We start from the raw sequence: 25,789 nt of genomic DNA, 5'->3' as shown, positions 1-25,789 counted from the left end.
GGCATTTCTAATTTATACTCAAGAAATGCTTTCATATTGTTTGGAAATTTTAGTACCTTTTTCTCTGTAAACAGCATTTGTAGTCTACCTATATAACAAAACCCACACCTGTGCCTTGCATTTCATTCTTCTTAGCATTTATTACTGTCTTAACATACTAGACATGTACTTTTCTGTATGTTCATCTTTTTCTTTTTTTTTATTAGACCATAAGCTTTGATGGCAGGAACTTTGCCTATTTTATTTATTACTGTATTCCCAGCACCTAGAACAATCCCTGGCACATAGTAGATGCTCAGTATTTGTTGAATGAATATAAATTTTAAAATGTTATAATAATATTATTCTGAAATCTATGCATATGAAGCTTTTGGTACAGAAAATATGAAAAGAGAACTACTCTCCTATCATCCCGTCTTCTTCCTTCTTGTCATTCAGTCTAGAACATACCTATCTTGGAAAAAGTTCTCAAACCATATGTTTATCTTGCCCTCAAACTATAACAGCAATTAATGCAAAAAACTTCTGTGACCCCCAGAATATGTGGAGATTTCTCCACATCAGCAAGCAAGCAGTTGGTTTTGCAGCACACGCCAACTGGGTGTCATCCAATTCAATTCACCATCTACCTGGAGATAGTGTCAGATCCCATAGAGATCTTGCTGCAGATCAAGTCACAAGTCCTGGCCTCCAAGACTTCTGGAGTCCCCACAACCCCAGCCTCCAGCTTTGGGTTTGATTAATTTCCTGGAGTCACTCTCAGAACTCAGGGAAACATTTACTTACGTTTACCAGTTTATAATAACGGTTATTAAAAAGGATACAGATTAAGAGATGTGTGAGAAGAAATATGGGGGAAGGGGTGTGGAACTTCCATGCCCTTCTGGGGTGCCACCTTCCTCTAGAAACCTCTACATGTTCACTTCTCCAGAACCTCTTTGAACCCAGTCCTTTTGGATTTTTAGGGAAATTTCCTGACATCAGTATTTCTTCTCCTAGGGTATGGGGCAGGACCCCCTCGTATTAGGTTTTAAGACCCACAGTCAGAAAGACAGGGAAAGTTTACAGTCCTGCCTTAGGGCAGGTGAAAGGAGGACAGGAGAAGGTCAGAGAGACTCTTTTCTGAGGTCTGCTCCAGAGGTCTAACACACTCAATATTATAACTAAAGACAATGACAAGGGCTATGAGAGTTACAAGCCAGGAACCATGGACAAAAGCCTATATGTAATAACACCACAATACCCATGGTACCATTCACCTTCGTTGTTTTTCTTATTATTTTTCAATTATTTTTTCAGTCTTGGTTCCCTTAATCTTAATTTAGCAGGTAATGCCAGGTGGGATGGAATTGTCCAAACCCAACAAAGTACTGTATGCTGCAGGATTATTTAATTACGTACCTTATGTCCCCCACTAGTATTTACATTTCTGGGAGTACAGGAAAATTCTTGTACATATTTAAGAAAAAATGAAATTAATAACTATCAACCACTTAGTGAAGTTTTTACTTTTTTTCTTTTGTTTTTTGAGACGGAGTTTTACTCTTGTCACCCAGGCTGGAGTGCAATGGCGCAATCTCAGCTCACTGCAACCTCTGCCTCCCGGGCTCAACCGCTTCTTCTGCGTCAACCTCCCAAGTAGCTGGAATTACAGGTGCCTGTCACCATAACTGGCTAATTTTTGAATTTTTAGTAAAGATGGGATTTCACTATGTTGGCCAGGCTAGTCTCAAACTCCTGACCTCAGGTGATCTGCCCGCCTTGGCCCCCCAAAGTGCTGGATTACAGGCATGAACCACCACACCCAACCTGAGGTTTTTACATTTTTTAAAGGGCACTTATTAGCTGAATTAAATAAGGTAAAAAATTGATTAGTATTAGAGAAGAGAATTGGAGAATATAGTTCTCCAGTATTTGAGAAGGTCGTTTTGATAGAACAACTAATCTTAGTGAGAATTTGGCTTTATTTCATATATTTTTTTAATTTTTTGAGATGGTGTCTTACTATGTTGCCCTGGCTGGTCTTTGAACTCTGCGCTCAAACGATCTTCCTGCCTCAGCCTCCCAAAGTGCTGGGATTACAAGCATAAGCCGTCGCACCAGGAATTTGACTTTAAACCATGGTTCTCAACCCTTTCAGATTCAACATTCCCTTTAATAAAAAATACAGTGTTTCATAATTTCCCCTTTATTATTATAATTGAAATTCATAGTTAACATAAACTCTACCTACTTACATAATTTCAAAAATGTCATTATGAATGTCCTAAATGAAATATATAGGGGGAACATAAAAGGAATATTCATATTTCAACATGTAAAAGCTTTGGCATGACTCCGTTGGAAAATATAATGAACTAGTCATGTGCTTGCATCTTCATTAACGTGAATTCAAAGCTACAAATGCAGACTGACACAAATATGTTCTGTTGGCAACTCATGGGTCATGATGGTATTGCCATTTGTAATTTGATTTCCAAAATGGTAAACAAATTGTTGGTGCAGTTCTCAGCAAAACAATGTCTATAATCTTACTTAGTGTATAATAAAACCAGTAAAAAATTACTTAGTGTTAATGTGTTAGTTGGAGATAAATTCTTAGCTCAGACCAGTGTAAGCAGAATTTTTTACTGTATTAATATCCAGTAAAACATTTGAAAGTTGTTCAGTGCATGAGACTATTCTGCATTGGATAGGCTTTCTTTGGCTCCTTTATCATAGTTACAATAAACCATGACACCTACCCCTGAAATGCCCTAATTCCCTTCCGTTTCTTTTTTTTTCTTCTTCTTCTTTTTAGCACTTAAAACTAGCTAACTTAACTACAAAATAGATTTAGATTTGTTTCTTGTTTTGTTATCTGTATAGTTTGCTCCCTTCTCCCCAATCTACCTAGCCAACTAGCATAAACTAGATAGTAAGATTCCTGAAGATATAGTTTTTTATCTGATTTTATTCATTTGTTCTATTCCTAGTGCCTCTAGAGTAGTACTTGGCACATGGTTAGCACTAAATAAGTATCTGTCAAATGACTGAAGTAATGTGCATTGAAGACTTGAAGGGGCTCTGATGCTAGGAAATTGTCATGGGGTAACAGATGAGGTTGGTCATTTGTACGTAGGATTCTTGTTAGAAGCTTACTCTAGTCATGATTGTATTAGAATCTTCATTTAAAGACTCCTGAAGGGTGTTGGCATTAGTCAGAACTGTCTCCCAGAATTTTGTTTGTCTTGTGATAGAATAAAGCACAGTTAGCCTAAAGAGAAGTTTTCCTAATAGCTTGGCATGCCTGAAGATTCTAGGAGTTATACAGGTTGAACATCTCTAATCCAAACTTCTGAAATGCTCCAAGATACAAAATTTTTTGAGCACCAGTATGATGCCACAAGTGGAAAATTCTTACGTGACCTCATATGATGAGTCACAGTCAAAACGCAGTCAAAACTTTGTTTCACGTACAAAATTATTACAAATGTTGTGTGATACTACCTCCAAGCTATATGTAGAAAGTGTATATGAAACATAAGTGAATTTTGTGTTTGGACTTGGGACCCATCCCTAAGATATCTCATTATGTATATGCAAATATTCCAAAAATTAAAAAAAAAAAAAATTCCAAATTTCAGAACACTACTGATTCCAAGCATTTCGTAAGGGATACTCAACCTGTATATCAAAAAGAACATATTTACATATTCTCTAGGAAAATTAGTTTACAGTTTTTCTAGGTTAATTATAATTGATAAATCTTAAAGAAAATTTAAAATAATACTGGTAATTTTCCTACCTCCTTTGTTATTGTTACAGAATGCTAAAGAAGAATTAATTAGGTGGGAAGAAGGTAAAAAATGGCAAGCTAAAATAGAAGGAATTCGGAACAAGTTAAAAGAGAAAGAGGGGGAAGTCTTTACTTTAACAAAGCAGTTGAATACTTTGAAGGATCTTTTTGCCAAGTGAGTTTAAATATCATTATAAAACCAATTATGTGTAAAATCCTTTAGTGACCTGGAAATTATATAGCTTTATCATAGTTGATAATATGAGAAATGGTCTAGTTTAAGTGATCATTTATTATCTATGATTTACTTTTTATTTTCTTTAAAATGTGTTTTAAATATATTGTAGCCATTGTAGATGGATTTTCCTGTGATCTTGTTATAAATTAGTTTATGACAAATACAGGATGATACAACTATTGTATATGGGTTTAGTAATGAGTACGCAATTGAAAAGCCAAACACTGAATGGTATATTTCATGATTCTGTGTTAAATTCCACAGAGCTGATAAAGAGAAACTTACTTTGCAGAGGAAACTAAAAACAACTGGCATGACTGTTGATCAAGTTTTGGGAGTACGAGCTTTGGAGTCAGAAAAAGAATTGGAAGAATTAAAAAAGAGAAATCTTGACTTAGAAAATGATATATTGTATATGAGGTAAGCTATTGTGTGGAAATGTGCTACCCATTATAATGAAGAAAAACTGACCCTTAGAAATTGAAATAATAAATGTGTATTGTCTTAAGCTTGGGTTATGTTGTCTTTTCCCGTGTGAATTGAGATAGTCCTGGTTCTTCATATGACACATAATTTTGGATTGTATTTTTGATCTTTTGACTATTATATTGTGAGACTCTGGTTCTTGTTTAAATTCTATGGGAAAATGTAGATACTTTTGTTTTAGCATGCAATTGGTCTAATTAGGTTCAGGCCACAAGTTCCAGCCTCATTTCTGTGGGCTGTAGTTCCAGTTTTCAAAGCCTTTACAGGCCGGGCGCGGTGGCTCAAGCTTGTAATCCCAGCACTTTGGGAGGCCGAGACGGGCGGATCACGAGGTCGGGAGATCGAGACCATCCTGGCTAACACGGTGAAACCCCGTCTCTACTAAAAAATACAAAAAAAAAAAAACTAGCCGGGCGAGGTGGCGGGCGCCTGTAGTCCCAGCTACTCCTGAGGCTGAGGCAGGAGAATGGCGTGAACCCGGGAGGCGGAGCTTACAGTAATTTTCAGATCTGTCCTGCCTGTGTACCTCCCAATTGGTGGTCTTTTATGTGAGCTATGTACTATTAGTACAGTTCTTAGAAACTTTGGTATTCTGATTAGAATCAATCCATACATTTGCAGCTCAAGAGTGAGCCCAGAAGTTCATAAATAACTTTATAGGGGGACGTCCTTGAGCTCCTCCCTCTTTGCCATCTCTCTGATACTTTGTTTCCCTAGGGATTTCCATTTGGGGTTTTAGTTACCCAGGGATGCTGTGTATTTCAGAAGTTGCGCACTTCTGCAGCGAAACAAGCAAGAAGAAGGTAGAAAGAGGAAGAAAAAAACTACTAAACTACTTTCACCTTACCGTCTTAGTATCATAGCTCTACCAACTGGAGATTTTCCTTCCAAAAAATACTAGCTTCTGTGAGTTCCCATTGGAGCGTTTATTACCACTGCTATGGGATGGCTTAAGGGTTGGGGCATAAAAGAACAGATAGAAGGAAAAAAAATGAGGTGTTTTCATATTCCCTCTGAGTGTTAAAACATTCCCTTTCTCTTTACTTGAGCTAGCATTAGAAGGTTTACCTGGAGCTCTCTCCATCAGTGCAGACACCCATCTTCAGGTTTCAAATAATGTTGTCTTCAGGGCAGGCAGTAACAGAATAAAATAAAAGGTAAATTCATCACCTGTTTGCTGCTGCTTTAAATTCTGGCATTCCATTGTAATCTACCTTCTACTCCTTTGCAAAGTCCTCAAATGGTTACCCCATGCATTTAGGAGAGAGAAGATTGAATGTATTTACTCCATTGTACCTGGAACCAGGCGCCCCTGCCCTGCATCACCCCATGTCATTTCTTAGCAGATCCTTTAAGATTTTTGTGTGTGTGTGTTTTGCAAAGTTATATCTTCTGATGTAGTCATGGTCGTGAAAAGCAAAATAAAATCGTGTTAACACTGAAAACTTTTTAATTTTCTCCTAAGAACAGCTAAAATTATTTAATCTTCTGTTTCACTCATTTCTTACAAGGTAAACTTAGGTTGGTTTTACATAATTTGCTATTTCTTCTTCTTTGCATTTACAAATGATCTGTGATCATATTACTGATCTTTGTAAAGGGCTGGTATCTACCTGCAACATTTGGATATGACAATATTTACCTTTTGTAAATACACATTTTTCTATTTATCTTTAAAAATTACCATTAGTCTTGTTAATGTCTATTTACTATTGTGTCATTATGAATGTGATGTGAACATATGAAGTTGAACTTATTTAAAGGAACACTCTCATGAGCTTCTAGTCCACATTCTTTCCTTTTCTTTCTAAGTTACTGTTTCTTAAAAATATTTTAGAAGTTTCCTTGATAGGGAAAAAACAAATTATTGAGGAGTTTTTCTTTCTCTTGACATCTGTTTATAGTTACTGTCTTATTCCAGCAGTAGATATTTCCCTCCGTGTTTTTCTTTGTCTAAACATACGTTCAAAACAAAACACTTTTATTCTTCTTTGCAGGTTTTACAAAGGATCAAATCATTTTAATTTTGAAATCTGCTCTTACTTTTAGAGGTTCTTTTTTTTTCCTCTAATAGTGTGAGTTCATGTGCACTGAAGTAATTGGAGGATACTTTATAGAAAAGATTGAATTTGTCTTCTATCTGAACTCTAGTTTGAATTTCTAACTTCTATGAATCATCTAGATATTAAAGAGGAGGGGCATTTCAAGGAGGAGAACCCTAGCAGAGACAAGAGGCAAGAGTAAATATTTCATGTATGGGTAGGAGTGGATTTGTATTTACCTAAGTAAAGGTAGACTCCTGGACAGTAAGGTTGGGTAGATGTGGAGGTGCCAAACCATGGAGGGTCTTGTAGGCCGGGTGGATGTTTTTAGACTTGAAGTGTTAAATTTTTATCTGAAATCATTAAGAGTCTTTTTAGATCCTTGAGATTCTTGAGAAGACCATGGATATTATGCAATTATTATATAATGTTTTAAAATAGTAAGTATTTTATTTTAACTATCTTATGTAATTCCATATAAATAGATGCATGTTCTTTAAAAATGTTAATGTATTTCAGTAAATCAAAATATACTTTTTGACTCATCATTTAAAGAAGCCCTTCAGTGAATGCTCTGTAGAGGATTATTTTATAATACTAGTTGCGATATCCTAATTTATTTGTTGTAAAGTTTAGAAAGTTTGAAGTATTTAAAATAAATGTAGCGTTAATAAACACATTGAACTTTTCTGTCTTGTGTTTTTATATAGTACAAGAGAAAAGTTGAAATGTGAATACTTGTATTTTTATATAGTACAACAGAGAAAAGTTGAAATGTGAACAGTAAAGAATCTCTGATTACTGTTCGTAGGGCCCACCAAGCTCTTCCTCGAGATTCTGTTGTAGAAGATTTACATTTACAAAACAGATACCTCCAAGAAAAACTTCATGCTTTGGAAAAAGAGCTTTCAAAGGATACATACTCTAGGCCTTCAGTAAGTGTATATCTTTTATTTTATTTTTTTTCTTTTTTCCATGTTTAAATGCCTAAAAGTGAAATCAACTTCTTTCTTAATCTGGCCAAAAGCATTATATCTTTCTCATTAATAGTAATACAGTAAATTCAACTTTTATTTTTACCAGGTAGTGATGTGTAATAATTTATTTAATCCTTTTTAACATAATAACAGTAAACTTAAGATTAATAAGCTTTTCATAAAACTCATAAATGATTTCTAGGAATTTTAAATGTGTAGTTATTATGTATTTTGCTGTAGCAGCAGTATACAGTTAAATAAAATAGGAAAACATGTTCTAAGACTGTTTTCATTGAAATATTTATGGTATATTTTAAGCTTATAAAAACTCATTACTCATTAATGTAGAATTGTTTGTTGGATTTTTTTTAATATTTAGTGTATTATTTTTGTTTCTTTTTTCTTTTCATGTGTCTTCATTCTTCCACCTTAAGCAGAATCAGGTGTGTGACACGACTATGTTTTTTATCCTTGTTACCATTATTAATAAATACAAAGGCATAATATTTTTCACAAAAAAAAAACACTTTGTTCAGAACCAAAAAAGATCATGGCAACACTCAGAATTAAAAATGGGAAAAGACTAGGTGCCAAGGATGACTTACATAATTGGGTACCTAAAAGTATTTTATGGTATTACAGTAATGATGAAAAATACAAATTAGAACATATTGTAGATCCTATTGAATTAAATAAATCAGAGTCAAGACCGAACAATAAATAAAGTCAATTTACCTCAACAAATGGTAACTTGGCAGATTTTAACTCCTTTTTTGAAAATGAACCATGATCCTAAGGTTGGTAAAATTAATCAAGAATGTTGTCAAAATGATAAACAGGAACATAAAAATGAGGAAGAGAATAAGATAGGCAAGAGTGAGAAAGGAAAGAGACACATCGCTGAAGATGTGAGTCACAACAACTATATGGACCTCTAGAATCTGCTATGGAGGACTGTGATTATGTGACAGTTGCTGATGCTGTGACTCAGTTGTGCTGAGGGTGATGCACAGGCAGGTGATGAAACTGATGCGTCCGTCCAGCCAAGAAAGGACGCATCCTTGGTTTGGATACATCTCCGTCCTTTATTTCTTTGTTAACTGAATTTTCTTATAGTAAGTAGCTTACATACATATATAGTGAAAATGGGAAAGTGTGTAAGATTTAGAAAAAGTATTAACTATTAGTAAACTTTATCTTAAGCTCTAACTTTTGACTAGTTCCTACAAAAATTAGTGAATATGCATTTTCTAATTTAGTGCTTTTTTTTTTTTTTACAATTGGTGTTCACTTAATGTTATATTAGATAAATGAATAGCAAAAATAAAGCACTTTAGAGGTGATTGTTTTGTCTTAGAAACTTCTAATTCATCAGGCTGTATTTAGAAGTAAAATTTCACTGCAGTGAATTATATCAGTAAAATTTTGTTACAGTGTTGTACAACATCCTAAGATATACAGCAAGTTCCTTCAGTGGCTTTTTTTTTTTTTTTTTTTTGGCCAGGTTTTATAACAGATACTTTTGTTATAATGCGAAAAGGAAACTTAGATGTGTTGCTGTCTATATTGTGTTAGGCTCAGGCAGGATGCTATGGCTTACTCCTGTAATCACTTTGGGAGGCAGAGGCAGGAAAATTGCTTGAGGTCAAGAGTTTGAGATCAGCTTGGGCAGACCCTGTCTCTACAAAAAATTTAGACAGATGTGATGGAACACATTTGTAGTCCTGGCTATTCAGGAGGCTGAGGTGGGAGGATCATTTGAGCCCAGGAGTTCAGTGTTACATTGCCCTATTGCACTCCAGCCTGGGCAACAGAGTGAGACCCTGTATCTAAAATAATAATAATGATAATGATAAATGGTGTTAGGCTCTGTGCCTAAGTATATTTTTCACATAGGCTAGGCAAAGTGGCTCATGCCTGCAATCCCAGCACTTTGAGAGGCCAAGGCAGCAGGAGCACTTGAGGCCAGGAGTCAAAGACCAGCCTTGAGAGACACCATCTCTACATCTCTACCAAAACAAACAAACAAAAAAAAACAATTAGCTGGGTGTGATTGTGCACACCTGTAGTCCTAGCTACTCGGGAGGCAGAGGTGGGCAGATCACTTGAGCTCAGGAGTTTGAGATTATAGTGAGCTAAGATTGTGCCACTGACCCCAGCCTGGGCAACAGAACAAGACTCTGTCTCAAACAAAAACAAACAAACAAAAAGCACTTTGCAGAATGTTAGTCTAACTCAACAGTTTATGAACTTTTTATGTACATACTACTTTTGGTTAGCTTACATTGAGATACAGAATAAGAAAAGTTTGTTCATAGAATTTATCTTTTTTTTCTTTATACTGTCTACCTCAGATATTCCAGTCACCTAAGTCATGAAAACCTCAACTAAAATTAAATATCTATATGTTAAGAGAAAATGGTTGAAGGTGTTTTAATTCATAACACTTTTTTTCATGTGCTAATAAATAAGAGTTTGAGACTTCTAACTCCTAGCCACTAAGAATTTGATTTTAAGCAGTTTATGGCTTTTAACCAGATTCTTCTGTAAGAGTTTGGAAGTCTCATGAAGGTCATTATACAGTAATTCTGTTTATAAGAGAAAGTTTCATTAGAATTTATTTTTCAGATTTGGACAATATCAACTAATACCTCTAGTTTTCTTATTTCAAAATACAAGGGAAAAATGATCCATAATCACTAATAGTAACTGCATCATATTTTAGTGAGAAATGTGTTAAAAATATCCTCATGTGAGATCTTCATCAACTAGAATTGCCCTCTACTGTAATATTTAATATATTTTATATCTACCAATCAGTGAAATTCATAGGTGTTTATCATTTGCTGATCAAATAGGTACCACAGAAGAGAGGAAGTCTGGGAGACAGCTCAGGGACAGGAAATTACAGATGTCCATGTCTGAAATAACCTTAAAAGTTATCCTGTCTAATGCCTTCATTTATAAAATGTAAAAACTGACAACCTTGTGAAGTGGTAGAATTTGCCTAGTATTAACCTAATAGTGGTAGCATTTGAATGTATACTTGAGCTTTCTTACTAAGTGGAAATGTATTCCTGTGATTTACATACATCAACAAAAATGTTTGTCTCCTTTTTTTTGCTACTTCATATGTGCATATGCACACACATCTCCTTAAACAAAAATCAGATGGACACATGCAGTCACTGGATCTAAAAGATGTTATAAAGTCATGTATAACAGATATTTTATAATAATGTATTTTAAGACCCATAATGTCGATGGAGTAATTGACTCTACAGCCCATCAAGCCAATAAAGAAAGGAGAAAAAAACAAAAGTTGTGCTGAATACTTTTAAAAAACTCTTTCCTATGATGCTTATAACAGTCCTGTGAGGTAGGTGGTATTCTAATTTATAGAAAAAATGCGTAGAAAAATATAATTAAGCACAGTTTTAAAAAATAAAGTTTAGCATGAGAAGTAACAGTGAATATAAGTAATAACCCAGTGCAGATACAGGTCGGAAGAAATGCAGATATAATATTAATGGTTTTCAAAGGATGGAACCATTACTTTAGCTCAAAGAATGAAGGAAAGCTTTCCAAAGGAGGAAAGAATTAGGCAGTTCTTTTGTAGCCTAGTGTATTCATTTGCTAAGGTGGCTGTAACAGACTACTACAGATTTGGTGGCTTAAACAGTAGAAATTTATGGTCTTGGTTCTGGAAACCTAGAAGTCCAAAATTAAGACATCAGCAGGGTTGATTTCCTCTGAACAATCTGAGGGAAAGATCTTTCCCAAGCCTCTCTCCTTGGATTGTAAATGGCTATCTTTTCCCTGTTTCTTCATATCATCCTCCTTCTATATATATCTCTGTGTCTAAATCCCCAAATTTTCCCTTTTCATAAGGATACCAGTCATAGTCAAATAGGGTTTACCCTAAAATTTCATTTTAACTTGAATACCTCTATAAAGACCCAGTCTCCAAATAAAGTCACATTCTGAGGTACTGGAAATTATGACTTTAATATATAAATATGGAGGGTAAGGGGAACACAGTTCAACCCATAGCGGTTAGATAACAATCATGCTTTATTTTGGACTAGTGAAACCACCATAAATCAGTTTAACCATTATGAAATGATACATGAAGGCATTATATGTGTGGACATTATTAAGTCATACTTGACTTTCCTTCCATTGTAATTAAAACAAACCATATTACCTTTTGTTCTGCAAGTTTTGTATTCTAACTTATTTACTTTTGGCTTTCTCTAGAACACTCTGATTTTCTCATATTCCTTTGAGGAAAAAAAGTTACCTTTGACAGTATTTTCTTATCCAGTATGTCTTTTATGGCTTTAATTTATTAAACTTTAAAAATATTCCTAATTTCACTTCACTGAAGATTTCAGGAATAGGGTCAGATGATCATTGTCAGAGAGAACAGGAGCTTCAGAAGGAAAACTTGAAGTTGTCGTCTGAAAATATTGAACTGAAATTTCAGCTTGAACAAGCAAATAAAGATTTGCCAAGATTAAAGGTAAATTTAATGTTTTGTTTTATAGTTAGAAAATCTAATGCCTAAAACTCCTTCCTTAGTTGTTATGTTTACTTTTATTAGCTTATTAAGAAGTCAGAAATGTATATTCCTAAAATATCATGATGGTGGTATACTTTATATATTTGCTCTTTAACCTTTATTTGTTGAAAGCCTACTTTGTATGAAACACTCCTCCAGGTGCTGGGAAACAACAGTCAAAAAATTCCTTACACTCATAGAACTTACGTTCTAGTGAAGAAGACTGACAATAAACAAGTCACTGAATAGTATGTCATCTGATGTTAGTGCTAAGTAGAGAAATAAAGCATGATTGGTGTAAAGAGTATGGGGAGAGGGAAGGGGTGTAATTTAAAATCGGAAAGGGGAACATCACACACCGGGGCCTATCATGGGGAGGGGGGAGGGGGGAGGGGAGAGGGGTTGCATTGGGAGTTATACCTGATGTAAATGACGAGTTGATGGATGCTGACGAGTTGATGGGTGCAGCACACCAACATGGCACAAGTATACATATGTAACAAACCTGCACGTTATGCACATGTACCCTAGAACTTAAAGTATAATAATAATAATAAATAAATAATTTAAAAAAAAAAAGAATATTGATCCAACAAAAAAAAATAGGGTAGTAAGGGAGGTCTTCCTTATTAAAATGATATATGAACAGAGAGCTAAGGAGAAGTAAAGAAGTGGGTCATAAAGATACTAGAAAAAGAATTACAGACAACAGAAATAGCAAGTTCAGCTGTCCTAAGATGGGAAGATACGTGGTATATTTCATTAAAAATTATCACAATGTAAAATATAAGAATAATTTCTTTTAGAAATTTTACTTTATTCTGACATTAATAATGATTTTTTAATCTTTGCTTTTCCAGGTCTTACCCTATTTATGGGAATCTTTTTTCTCTTGGCTAGCTAATTACTTCAGTTCTGTTTTCTAATCCAGAATGTTAGCAATCTGTTAATTCTACTGGTAATGATACAGTTAAGCTGTGTCTTGCTTCTCACACTTTATTTATTTATTTATTTATTTATTTATTTCAGGGCACTAATCTGCCAACATTTTATACTTTTTTTTCTTTTTTTTTTTTTTGGTACTGCTTCTTATTCAGATTTTTACATTGATAGAACCACTGTTAGATGTTCATTTGCCTTTTGCTCTGTATATTTGGGTAAGGATCTACATGTGCAATATATGGGACAGTTAAAATCAGAATTCTAAATTTGTATTATTGCATCAGGCAGTAATGTGGGAAATACCTCGACATTTCATATACACAGTATTCTTGTATTAATTTAATAATTTGGTTCAAAATCTTCCTCGTTAGTATAGAGACCCAATTATTTGGTTTGGCTATACAGTTGAAGAGATTGATGGTTCACATTAATTGTTTGCCTTTTCTTTTCAATGACTATAGCTATGTTAAATTATTAGGTGTTTGCTTATTATCTTTCAGAATCAAGTCAGAGATTTGAAGGAAATGTGTGAATTTCTTAAGAAAGAAAAAGCAGAAGTTGAGCGGAAACTTGGCCATGTTAGAGGGGTATGTGAGAATTTACCATACATTTGTTATGGTTTCAGCAGTGATAAGCCACAAATGAAAAGTTTAGATATGTTGTAACAGTACTGATATGCCTTTACAAGTGCCCTGTAGTTTCAGTTTTTATTCTGCATCTGTAATATAAAACAGTAAGCATTTCTATGTGTCTCAAATTAATGTATTTTATCATCTGTATCATCTCTCTTTTTATTGAATATGCCTCCACACCTTGAAAACATTTAACTTCCAGAAATCCTTTTGTTTATGGAGGTAACTACTAACTGGTCCTTGGTCTAGTGCTGCCATTTTGTAACCATTTGTTATGATATCTTCCCACCTTCTTGGTATAATGTTTTATAAGTACTTTGTTCCTCCCCCTCTTTTTTTGTGTTGTAATTTTCTCCCTATGTTATTTTGTATTCACCTTATATAATGAATAAATGTTGCTTATGAGGTCAAGGCCAAAGACTTAAACTCCTGTTGATTTCATGTTGCTGTGTGTCATAAATGGAAGCAATCATAATGCAGAGTCATTCTGGTAGTAATATTAAATATATGATGGATTCAGTGAAAATATTATGTGTTATTAGAAAAATATTCAGAATAGGCCGGGGGCAGTGGCTCACTCCTGTAATCCCAGCAATTTGGGAGGCCAAGGTGGGCGGATCACTGGAAGTCAGGAGTTCAAGACCAGCCTGGCCAACATGGTGAAACCCTATCTCTACTAAAAATACGAAAATTAGCTGGGTGTGGTGGCTCATGCCTGTAATCCCAGCTACTTAGGAGGTTGAGGCAGAAGAATTGCTTGAACCTGGCAGGCAGAGGTTACAGTGAGCTGTGGTCGCACAACTGTACTCCAGCCTGTGCGACAGAGCAAGAGTCCATCTTAAAAAAAAAAAAAAAAAAAAATTCAATACAGTGTCTTGCTGACAGCAACATTTTTTTAATCAATGAAAATATATGTTAATTTGACCTTTTCTACCTAAGTTACTTATGAAAGTACATACTGAAATGATGTAAAAGTTTATATTTCAGAATTATTCTTAGTCATGGATGATTAAAATGCAAAAAAAAAAATAAGCATACTGTGTGACTAAACTGCTAAAAATTATTTTTATTTTAAATGATAAGCAGTTAAACTTATTAAGTGATGACTCATCTCTGATGATATATTTATGCAAGGTTTTTTATTTCAGATATCTCTTCTATTTATATTAAACAGAAATTGAATCTCTAAGCAATAGCATTTCTTAGAGAAAATTGCCTCTATTATGTTGCAATTAAAATTTAATTACTCCTGAGCTCTTTAAAGACACAATTTCTCTTGTGTGGTTTTATTTTGTATAAAGAAAAACTGATATACTGGAGAGAACATTAGCTAAATAGAATATTTAGACTTAATCATTTTGATAAGACATTAAGGCTAGACTATTTAAGATGTTACTTATTAGCTGCATGATTTTAGGAGTGTCAAATTTCCTTAGTCTTGATTTTCTTGTATTTAAAATGGAAATTATAATTCCTATCTCATAGAAGTGTTTTAAGGATGAATTGAATTAACACAGTTTTGACTTCAAATATTAGGAGTTATTAATATTGAGTATAATGAGCCTGTTGTATTGTTGGTACTTTGTATTATACTCTCGAAAATATTTGATTAAATTAAAGATTTAACATATTCTGTTGTAGTCTGGTAGAAGTGGAAAGACAATCCCAGAACTGGAAAAAACCATTGGTTTAATGAAAAAAGTAGTTGAAAAAGTCCAGAGAGAAAATGAACAGTTGAAAAAAGCATCAGGAATATTGACTAGTGAAAAAATGGCTAATATTGAGCAAGAAAATGAAAAATTGAAGGTAATTTTTTAATGTGATCATTTTTAGGGGAATATTTTACTGTTTTAATTTGTTACTATTTAGGAAAATTTCAAATATGCTCATTACTATATAAAATGGCTTTAATGAATACAGTACAGATTTTATACATATAGAAAAAAACTTATGAGAGGCAAGGCTAAGGGTTATAGAGTAGGTCCACCTGATCTTTCTTATTATTTCAAGACCAATACTTTTCTGACACATAGATTAATTACCTGTGTTTCTTTTTAAAAATACAGACACAGACACCCAAGCTCCCATCCCTGAAATTGATTTAATTATTTTAGGGTGGGTCCTGACACAGGTATGTTTGTTGTTGTTATTATTTTAAGTCATCAATTTATTCTAATATGTAGCCAACATTGGGAACTTCTGTTCTGATATTCAAATGAAGGCTGTAATTGTAATCATATCAAATACAGTTTCTAAAACTATGTTGAAGTAAGATTTATGAGTTTATGAGATTATCTTTTATTTCCTTGTTTTGATAATGTACAGTTTTTATTTTGTTTGTTTTTTATTAGGCTGAATTAGAAAAACTTAAAGCTCATTTTGGGCATCAGTTGAGCATGCACTATGAATCCAAGACCAAAGGCACAGAAAAAATTATTGCTGAAAATGAAAGGCTTCGTAAAGAACTTAAAAAAGTATGACTTTTATGACTGATTATAATTATTGATTTTTGTTTTACTTAATACCTCTTGGAAAAACTGAAAGTAGATCCTTGATGAGAGTGCCTATTCAAGGTGGATATTAAGAGATTGAGGAATTGTATTTCTATGCCTGCTGTCATCACATTTCCACCATGAAAAACATTGATAATAAAAGTTAATAAGTTTAGAGACACTATAATATAGACATTACTCAGCCTAGATTCAATTTCTAGCTCTATTATTTGTTAGTCATGGGAACTAGGGCCAGCTTGTTATCCCTTCTCTATTCCTCAGTTTCCTCTGTAAAATTTTCATCTGTAAACTTGGGAATATTAAGTGTATCTATCTCACAGAGCTCTGTGGAATTTAGTTAATGTTTGTGCACATGACTTAGGCCAATTTATAGTAAGGAGTATATGAAACTGCCTTGTTAAACAGTAAGATTTATTTTGTTTATTCAGCAAAATATATAGATATTGTTATTTATATGGAAGGTCTAGTGAAGAAGTTAAAAATTAATATTTTAAAACTAGTTAGAATATTCTCAGAATGTATCAAGAGACCAAATGATACTGTGCTTGGAATGTGGATGTTTAATAATAGAAATAATCTACACTTTGGGAGGCTGAGGTGGGCAGATCACAAGGTCAGGAATTCGAGACTAGCCTGACCAATATAGTGAAACCTGGTCTCTACTAAAAATACAGAAATTAGCTGGGCATGTTGGCGTGCCTGTAATCCCAGCTACTCAGGAGGCTGAGGCAGGAGAATCACTTGAACCCAGGAGGCAGAAGTTGCAGTGAGCCGAGATCGCACCACTACACTACAGCCTGGGCAACAGAGCGAGACTCCATCTCAAACAAACAAACAAACACAACAACAACAAAAAGAAATAATCCACGTTACTTACACATACTTTATGCTTATAGCTAGGTCTCATAAGCATTAGGAAGTCAAAACAAAGAATCTTTTACATGTGTAAAGGTATAAACTATCCCATTTTTCTAAAAATATTACAGAGGAACAAAATGTCAAATTTAAGGTAATCATTAGTAACTAAATATATTTCTCTGACCTCATTTTCATGATCTGTTGTTCTAATTATTATTGGCCATATTGCTGCTTTAAAGGAGGGGAAATGTTGAATTTATTGAAATTTTAATCAGCATTTAAGAGCCCCAGGTTATTTTTGTTTTCCCATTTGTAATGATAATTTTGAATACACTGAATCTATGAGAACAGTATTATGTTTTCTCATAAAATACTAATTAGCATTTAATGATAGGAAACTGATGCTGCAGAGAAATTACGGATAGCAAAGAATAATTTAGAGATATTAAATGAGAAGATGACAGTTCAACTAGAAGAGACTGGTAAGAGATTGCAGTTTGCAGAAAGCAGAGGTCCACAGCTTGAAGGTGCTGACAGTAAGAGCTGGAAATCCATTGTGGTTACAAGGTAGGAACAGAATTTTAAACTTGTACAAAGTTTAATCATTTCAAATTTTGGTGGTATTGTTTTAAAAGACAACACTATTCTGAATAACCTGGTTTCTTCCTGATGAACAGTTTGTTTGGTTGTTGTTTTAACGTAATACTTTTTTTTTTCATGTAATATTGATGGAGACTTTTTCTTCCTTGAAATGTTTAACTTGTTTAACCTTGTTTGGGTGGCAGGGCATGGAACAGAGTAGAGCTGTGGCTGGGCGAAGGAGTTGGAGCTGTGTGTGCATCATGAAGCTGTCATCAGCTATGAGTCTAGGCTAAGGCTGCTCAGCTTCTCCTGGGTGCTATTTTTCTCCAACTGCAGCTTCGGTTTCTTGATTGTATAACTTGCTCTCTCAAGTATGAGCCAGGAATGATTGAGCTGTCTTGTCACAACATGTGGCATACTGGATCTAGTCTGTGCTGTAATGCTTTTAGAGTTATATCCTGGGCAACTTTCTCTTCAGATAGCCCCAAGAGGTGAATTCAGCAGCAGCGTTGATGTCTTACTGGCTTCTGCTTTCTGATAGTTTATTTTCTCCCATCCTGAATACATGGAATTCCAACCTGTGAAACTAATTTTTGTGGCTATGAAAGAGGTGGTGGGAGTTTATGAGTAAACATTCAGTCTGTTGCCACTATCATCATGTGTGGTTCATCATGACTGTGATGAGTAGGTAAAAGGCTCTTCATGTCGTTCTCATTTCCAATTTTAAGCAGCTGCTTCAAGGAGCCTGGATGTCATTGGCCAGTGGGATCCTGCCCATGTCTTGTCCCATTAAAGCCATCCTGTATGAAGTGGTATCCTTTACCATCTAGCACATCTGCCGCCCCCATTTCAAAAGGCATACTCATCTTTATCTCTCAACATTCTCATACTATTCCTTATGTCCATGCACCTCCAGTATCCCCTTCGATGTCTTTGAGGGCTTCATCTTCCCTCTCTGCTCTTTGGAATGGTCTTGATGGAAGGCAAGATAGTGATCACTACAAGTAGGATGGGAGTCTTAGCATTGTGAGGCTACAGCAAGTCCCACAGAGGGCCTGCTGCACTGCACTTGCCCCTGTCAACCAAGTCTAAGGAGAAAAGAGAAAGATTAAGCAGGCGCTTTAAAGGATAGCCCAGATGGCCATGAAGTCATGGAGGAGTACTTGGTTCCTGTCCGAATACTAAATCTAGAGTGGCCAGAATCTACACTTCTCCACTCTAGCTCTCACTTTTCTCATCTACACACTGGGAAAAATTACTCTGTAAGAAGGCCAGTGTCAGGGTTAGATGAAATAACAAATGTGATGGTATGGAGTGGGGGAAGGGGGTCTCTTCTACTGTCTTCTTGGACCCTAGCAGAGTGGCTCTTAGCCAGCAGCCCTCTCTGTTGATTTCTTGGTCGTTCCTTTGTTTTCTTCTATAATCACATATGGACTCAGAATGTTTTTGAGTTACTCTGAAATCTATTTATTCAACAGATATTTACTTAGTACCTCCTATTGCCAGACTCTGCTTTACGTTGGATATTATTTTTAAAAAGCCCACCTTGCCTAGGTTTCTTCAAAGGACCGGGTAGGTTCTCTGGTTTAGAAAGACCTAATTCTTACTATGATCTTAAGTAACTTATATCCTTTCTGTGGGCTCAAGTTCTTTCTAAGAGGGCTCTATGGGGCTACATAAGAAATTGTTAGTGCAAAAAGGGTTTATAAGGTTTATAAATGGTTAGTAGAGGTGATGATGATATTTAACCGTAATTGAAGATGACTTTGCATTTTAGATCATATATGTGTTTTTAGTCTGAGAACAATACAGGTCACTGAGCATACCATAAGCCTTCAGTAAACCATTTGCAGAAGACGTAAGTCTAAGTAGAAATCTCTTGACAGAGAGAGGCTCCTTTTGATCGTTGACCTCCAGGTTCCCTAAATCCGTTAAAAAAGAAAAAGAAAAAGAAAAAAATTCACTAAAGTTTAAATCTGGGAGGATTATACACCTTTCTCAATAAAGCAGTTTAGAAAGATCTCTTTTGGGACCCATGACACAGGTCTTGCTCATGCTGACATCCTTATAGTTGCATTATTATTCATTCAACAAACTTATTAACACATATTCTATGTCAGGCCTTTTCCTGACTGCTGAGACAAACCAGGGTGATGTGGGGGCAGTTTTACATAGGGTGATCAGAGAGGCCCTCTCTGCTTGGGTGGCTTTTGAACAGAAAATTAGATGAAGTGAAGGAGTAAGCTTCTCATATTTCACCATTTACTTGTGGTAGATCTGTGATAGTCTCTGTCGGGTTAAAAACATTCCCTTCTAATCTAAGTTTCTAGGATCTATCAAAAGCTGTGTGAACGTGTTTAGACAATCATTATTTTCCTTTCTTGTATTATCCTAGCAGATTTTGTTACCAAAGCTATACTGGCCATTTTAACTTAGAATGCAGTCTTTCTATCCATTTCTCTGGAAAAGTTTGGATATTGTTAGCATTATATTTCTTTAGGTATGATAAACCAGTAGAACTGTTTGGCTCAATTATGAAATTTTTTTTCTGGAGTCTGTATTTTTTTGAACTGTTAATTGTTTCTTTAATGATTATAAATCTATTCAGATTTTTACAAGCTTTATCCCTCTCCCATCAGATACTATTTTTCTCACCCATGCTTTTGCACAATTTTTTCCTCTCCCTGTAGTGTTTTTCTGTATACCTCCTATGTATGTCTGTATATGTGAGAAAAGCTTTTTATTTGCCATCTTTATATTTCTAAGAATATCTAGTAATATAGAATTTTATATTCCGAAGAATTTTACTTTGTATTTTCTTATTTTGTGATTGAAAAAAGGTATTAATTTTAAAATGGTCAAATCAGGCTCCATCCTTATTTATAATCTTGGAAAATACCCAAATTCTTTATTTCGAATGGGCCATCTGTTAATTAGGGATACCTTATCTCTTGCCACCACCATTTTAATGGTAAATAAATATGTAGCAAAAACCTTGACTAGACGAAACAGTAAAATAAGATATTCTTGCTTATTTCTAGTACGGTAATTTGAACTGACTTTTAAATCAGTGACATAAATTATTTGCCATGTCTATACTTTTTTTCCTTATACTTTTAGAATGTATGAAACCAAGTTAAAAGAATTGGAAACTGATATTGCCAAAAAAAATCAAAGCATTACTGACCTTAAACAGCTTGTAAAAGAAGCAACAGAGAGAGAACAAAAAGTTAAGAAATACACTGAAGACCTTGAAGAACAGGTAAGTAATGTAATTTTTCTTTACATGATAAAATAATGCATAATATCGCAGGATGTTCCTTGCATTGTCTTCTATAGATAAAAATGGACTCGATTAAGAAGACCCATCTAACTGAAGGGCACCCCATTCACCTATTTGCTTAAGCCAGAAACTTTGGCTCATCAACAACTTCATTCTTTTCATTCTCCACATCTTTTTTTTTATCGTTAAATCATGTCAGCTCTATTTTCAAACTATATCCCAAATCTGACCACTTCTTGGCATCTTGAGACATCACTACCAGTCTTGTCCAGGCTATTGTTTTATACCTGAATAACTACAATAATTTCCAAGCTGGTATCTCAGCTTCCACTCTTGCATTATTTCACTCTATTTCTATTTCTGGTCTGCCTCCACACAGTTGCCAGGTAACCCTTTTAAAACATAAAGCACATCACAAAGCACAAAGTCCTATCCTCAGAATCTTCCAGTGGTTCTCCATCACCCTAAAATAAAACTTCAAAGTACTTTTCGTATCCCAAAACAATATATGAGGTCTGGTACCCAGTTTTCTTCCCAATCTCATCTTCTACCACTTTTCCCTTCATTTCATTCACAATGTTTTAACTACATTAACCTTCTTTCAGTACTTTAAACAATTCAAACTCGTTTAAGCGTTAAGTCCTTACACTTGTTTCCTTTGTTTAGAATACTGTTCACCCAAATATTCTCATAGCTTGCTCCCAGACTTCATGTCTCTGCTGAAATGGAGGCTCCTCAGAGAGACCTTCCTCACTCTAACCCTAACCCTAACCCTATACTACTTGCCATCACTCTTAATCCTCTTACCCTGGATTATTTTTTCTTGATAGCTCTTCCTACCATCTGGCACTATTATTACATCATATCATATTACATACACATTCTTTGTTTCCACACTAAATGAGGACCATGCAAGATGGAACATTACGTATTTTGTTCACTGCTGTAGCCTCTGTGCCTAGGACAATGCCAGTTATGCAGTAGTTACTCAATACTTGTTGAATGAATGGTGAATAGAACATAGAAATTTGCCTATGCATGCTTTTGAAAACTAGATTTTAATATTATGCTTTGTTAAAAATGTGTATCTTTATAAATCCTCGTATTTCCATAGGAAACCTTATCTTAACTTTTCATTGTCCCCAAAGATTAAGATTCTTAAACATGTTCCTGAAGGTGCTGAGACAGAGCAAGGCCTCAAACAGGAGCTTCAAGTTCTTAGGTGCGTCATGTGTTCATATGACTACTTTGTTTCTTTCTTTTAAAAAAAAATTATTAGTTTTTATAATCTCAGAATTACTACAACTAGAGACAAACATTTTTCAACTTTACTGCCTAACAGGCTTATTAGGTCCTTATTTCTTCCTTCTAATGCTAATCACTCTCTTTTTCATAATACACACTGGAAAAAAGGATAAACCCAACTGTAATATAAGTTTCCAGTTTGTAATTTAGTTTAAACTTTTCTAAGAGCATAGAATGAATTAATCCTTAGCTTCCCAGAGGAAAATACTAACGAAAGAGAACAAGTAATTTTTTACTTTCAGGAGTCTCTGTAGCCCACTTTCATTAGGCTCCTCATAACAAAACCACTCTTGGAAATGACCTTAGGTCAGATATTAAGAAAAATGTGAAGGCTTTTGTATTCCAGGCTTTTTGTTTGAGAATGGTGACATTGTAGCATTGAGAGTAAATGTTTACTTTGATAAAGACTAGTTTGTTCTGATTACTGTACATCACTAGTTCATAAGAAATGCCCATATATTTTATGAAGCAATACCTGCCTTATTTTTTTTTAACACATTATCATTGTGTTCTAGATTAGCTAATAGTCAGCTGGATAAAGAGAAAGCAGAATTAATCCATCAGATAGAAGCTAACAAGGACCAAAGTGGAGCTGAAAGCACCATACCTGGTAATATATTTTAAAAAACATGTTAGCTACCCCCAGGTTTTTGAATTTGGGTTTACCTTTTTTTTTTTTTTCTTTTGGCTCAGATTTCTGATCATTGTCTCAGTGTAAAATCAAATTCCTGATAAGTTTTGGATCTCTTGTCTCTCCTCCATGCTATTAATATAAAAATATTCCCATTTTTCTCTTTGTGTTGTTTATACTATAGAGTAGCAAGTACCCAAGTGTTTTTCTCTTTGTTCTCCATCTGGGTGTTACAGATTTAATCACAATGCAGGGCTAAGCAATGAATACGAAATCTGTTGCTTCCAGTTTCTAAGTATAGGCTCTTTCAAGTCCTCTGAACATTTTTAAAAACTGCAAATAAGTAAATACTGCCTATATTTTTTTCCTTTTACAAAGTAAAAAGAAAGTATGTTTCTGCTGCCTTCCATTCCCATTCAAAAGTGATTACTAATCATTCCTCATTCCTACATATACATACACACATATTTTATATACATATATATCACACATATGCATGCATGTGTTTCTGTGTTCATATGTATAATAGATCCTCATTATTTGTGGATTCTGTATTTTCTAAATCACCTGCTCACTAAAGCGTGTATGTAATCCCCAAATCAACACTCGCAGCACATTTGCAGACATCCACAGAGCCTTGGAAAGTTTGAATAATCCAACTTACATGTCCCCGGCAGAGGTTCAACAAGGCGGTGCTCAGTATCCTCATTTCAGTTTTCATAGAGAAATGAGCAAAGGATGGAGACGGTAGAGGGCAGCACAGCATAGTGCAAGAAGCTGTGGCTCTGGGGCCTGTTGGAAGGGATTTGAATCCCAATTCTGAGGCTTGTTAGTGCTTTAGGCTTAGGAGAGTCACGAACGCTTCTGAACCTTTTCTTATGTAAATAAATAGAATTTACCAGGATGAGTTATCTTTAGGATTTAAGATTATCATGTGTGAGATATGTAGGTGTATGTATGTATATGCATGTCTGTACATATTTCCCCTAGCAGCAGTGGTTTGATATTCACTAATTGGGCTAACTTTATAGACTAAAACTACTGTGGATAGAGAATAGACTTTGTTTGCATATACATATATATATTTTCTTGGCAAGTGACATAAAATTGAACTCATACTATACACATGTCTAGCGTATTTGCCTTTAACAGTTTATCCTGGACATCTTGTGAGGTCTGTTCGTAAATCTGTCTCATCCATTTAATAATTCTATAGTGTTTTATTGCATGTATAAGCATATTGAACCATTTATGTTTTGGTGGATAGTTTGCTTCCAAGTTTCTGCTTTTATATGATTAATCTCTTGACCTTATTATGCCATTGTTTGATAGTATGATAGAAATGCCATCCTCTCCAAAGGATTATACCAATTTATATCTGAACTATCTTTGACTATTTCTTGTAGCTTTTTCAATATGGTATGTAGTCCTATTACTAATTTGTAATAAAAGCCATCATGTGTGAGTTGTACTTGACACTATGCTAACTGCCTTACAAGCATTCTATATTTACACCCATATATGATAGGTATTACTGTCTCCATTTTATGTGATAAACAGATTCAAAGTGGTTAAGTAACCATTCCCCAAGGTCAGCTAGGAAATAGCAGGATTAAAATCTAAATCTATGAAACTCCACAGCTCCTTGGCATTCCTAGCCCTTAACCACTATACTGTGCTACGTCTTGGTCACTAAAAGTACCTACTAAATACTCTCAAAATATGCCTTATAGCAGCCTGCTTGGTTTGTACTAGACTACAGTATTAATGCTGTTGATGTTAGGAAAATTTTATAATTTTCCTTCCATCCATATACTAACCAGGCCCAATAGTGCTTAGCTTCTGAGATCAGAGATCAGGTGCGTGTGCATTAAGGGTCATATGGCCATAGTTCTCTATCTTTCTAAACCTGTTTCTTAAGGAAATTTCTGAGCCTTCAAAATTCCTTATCTCTGATGTGAAGTAGACAGATTACCTGTCATTTTTCTAAGATTAAGGCTTAAAATCAAACCAGAACTGTTTTGGAAATTCTAAATCACTTTCTATATAAGTGGTAGATAACTTTTAAGATACTTGTCCCAGGCCCAGCACAGTAGCACACACCTGTAATCCCAGCACTTTGGGAGGCTGAAACGGGCGGATCACCTGAGATCAGGAGTTCGAGAGACCACTCTGGCCAACATGGTGAAACCTGTCTCTACTAAAAATATAAAAATTAGCCAGGCGTGGTGGTGCTTGCCTGTAATCCCAGCTACAAAGGAGGCTAATGCAGGAGAATCACTTTAGCCTGGGAGGCAGTGATTGTTGCAGTGAGCCAAGATTGCACCATTACACTCTAGCCTGGGCGACAGAGTGAGACTGTCTCAAAAAGAAAAAAAGATACTTGTCCCAGCCATGAAAATGTTTGCTGCCCCTTATCAAACTTTTAGAATTTTATTCTTCAATGGCTGTAAAATATGACTTGACTCATTAAATGTAGTGTAATGTAAAGAGGTATCTAGCAAAGATAGCATTAAAGCAAAAATCGTATTTGCCTGCTGATAAAGTTAGAGGTATGTTAACTTGCAGGGTAAATCCAATAAATAACTTTTGTGACCATCCTGGCTAACACGGTGAAACCCCGTCTCTATTAAGAAATACAAAAAACTAGCCGGGCGAGGTGGCGGGCGCCTGTAGTCCCAGCTACTCGGGAGGCTGAGGCCGGAGAATGGCGTGAACCCGGGAGGCGGAGCTTGCAGTGAGCTGAGATCCGGCCACTGCACTCCAGCCTGGGCGACAGAGCGAGACTCCGTCTCAAAAAAAAAAAAAAAAAAAAAAAAAAAACTTTTGTGCTGTATTTGTAGACTTTTGTTTTCCTACCAAAGTATCAGGGCTATCTATGTCTTATTTTTGTATTACACAGCTTGCATGACACATTTTGCACGTAGTAATTGCGCAGTAAACATGTAATAACCCACG

General features: G+C 35.0%; 1 protein-coding gene across 1 annotated transcript in view; it reads left to right on the top strand.

Moving 5' to 3' along the window:
• CEP290 (centrosomal protein 290) overlaps nt 1-25,789 on the top strand; it is a 94,149-nt gene that overhangs the window by 66,515 nt on the left and 1,845 nt on the right. The window contains exons 42-52 of the mRNA XM_025402708.1: nt 3,808-3,953; nt 4,281-4,436; nt 7,356-7,479; nt 11,912-12,046; nt 13,528-13,614; nt 15,301-15,465; nt 16,011-16,133; nt 17,425-17,597; nt 20,733-20,874; nt 22,044-22,117; nt 22,716-22,810. Coding sequence (XP_025258493.1) covers nt 3,808-3,953; nt 4,281-4,436; nt 7,356-7,479; nt 11,912-12,046; nt 13,528-13,614; nt 15,301-15,465; nt 16,011-16,133; nt 17,425-17,597; nt 20,733-20,874; nt 22,044-22,117; nt 22,716-22,810 — 1,420 coding nt within the window. The remainder of the gene's footprint in view (nt 1-3,807; nt 3,954-4,280; nt 4,437-7,355; nt 7,480-11,911; nt 12,047-13,527; nt 13,615-15,300; nt 15,466-16,010; nt 16,134-17,424; nt 17,598-20,732; nt 20,875-22,043; nt 22,118-22,715; nt 22,811-25,789) is intronic.

Source organism: Theropithecus gelada, chromosome 11 (genome assembly GCF_003255815.1).
Source record: "Theropithecus gelada isolate Dixy chromosome 11, Tgel_1.0, whole genome shotgun sequence".
Taxonomy (NCBI): Eukaryota; Metazoa; Chordata; class Mammalia; order Primates; family Cercopithecidae; genus Theropithecus; species Theropithecus gelada.
Note: the sequence above shows the minus strand (reverse complement) of the source record. Positions and strands in the feature narration are given on the sequence as shown.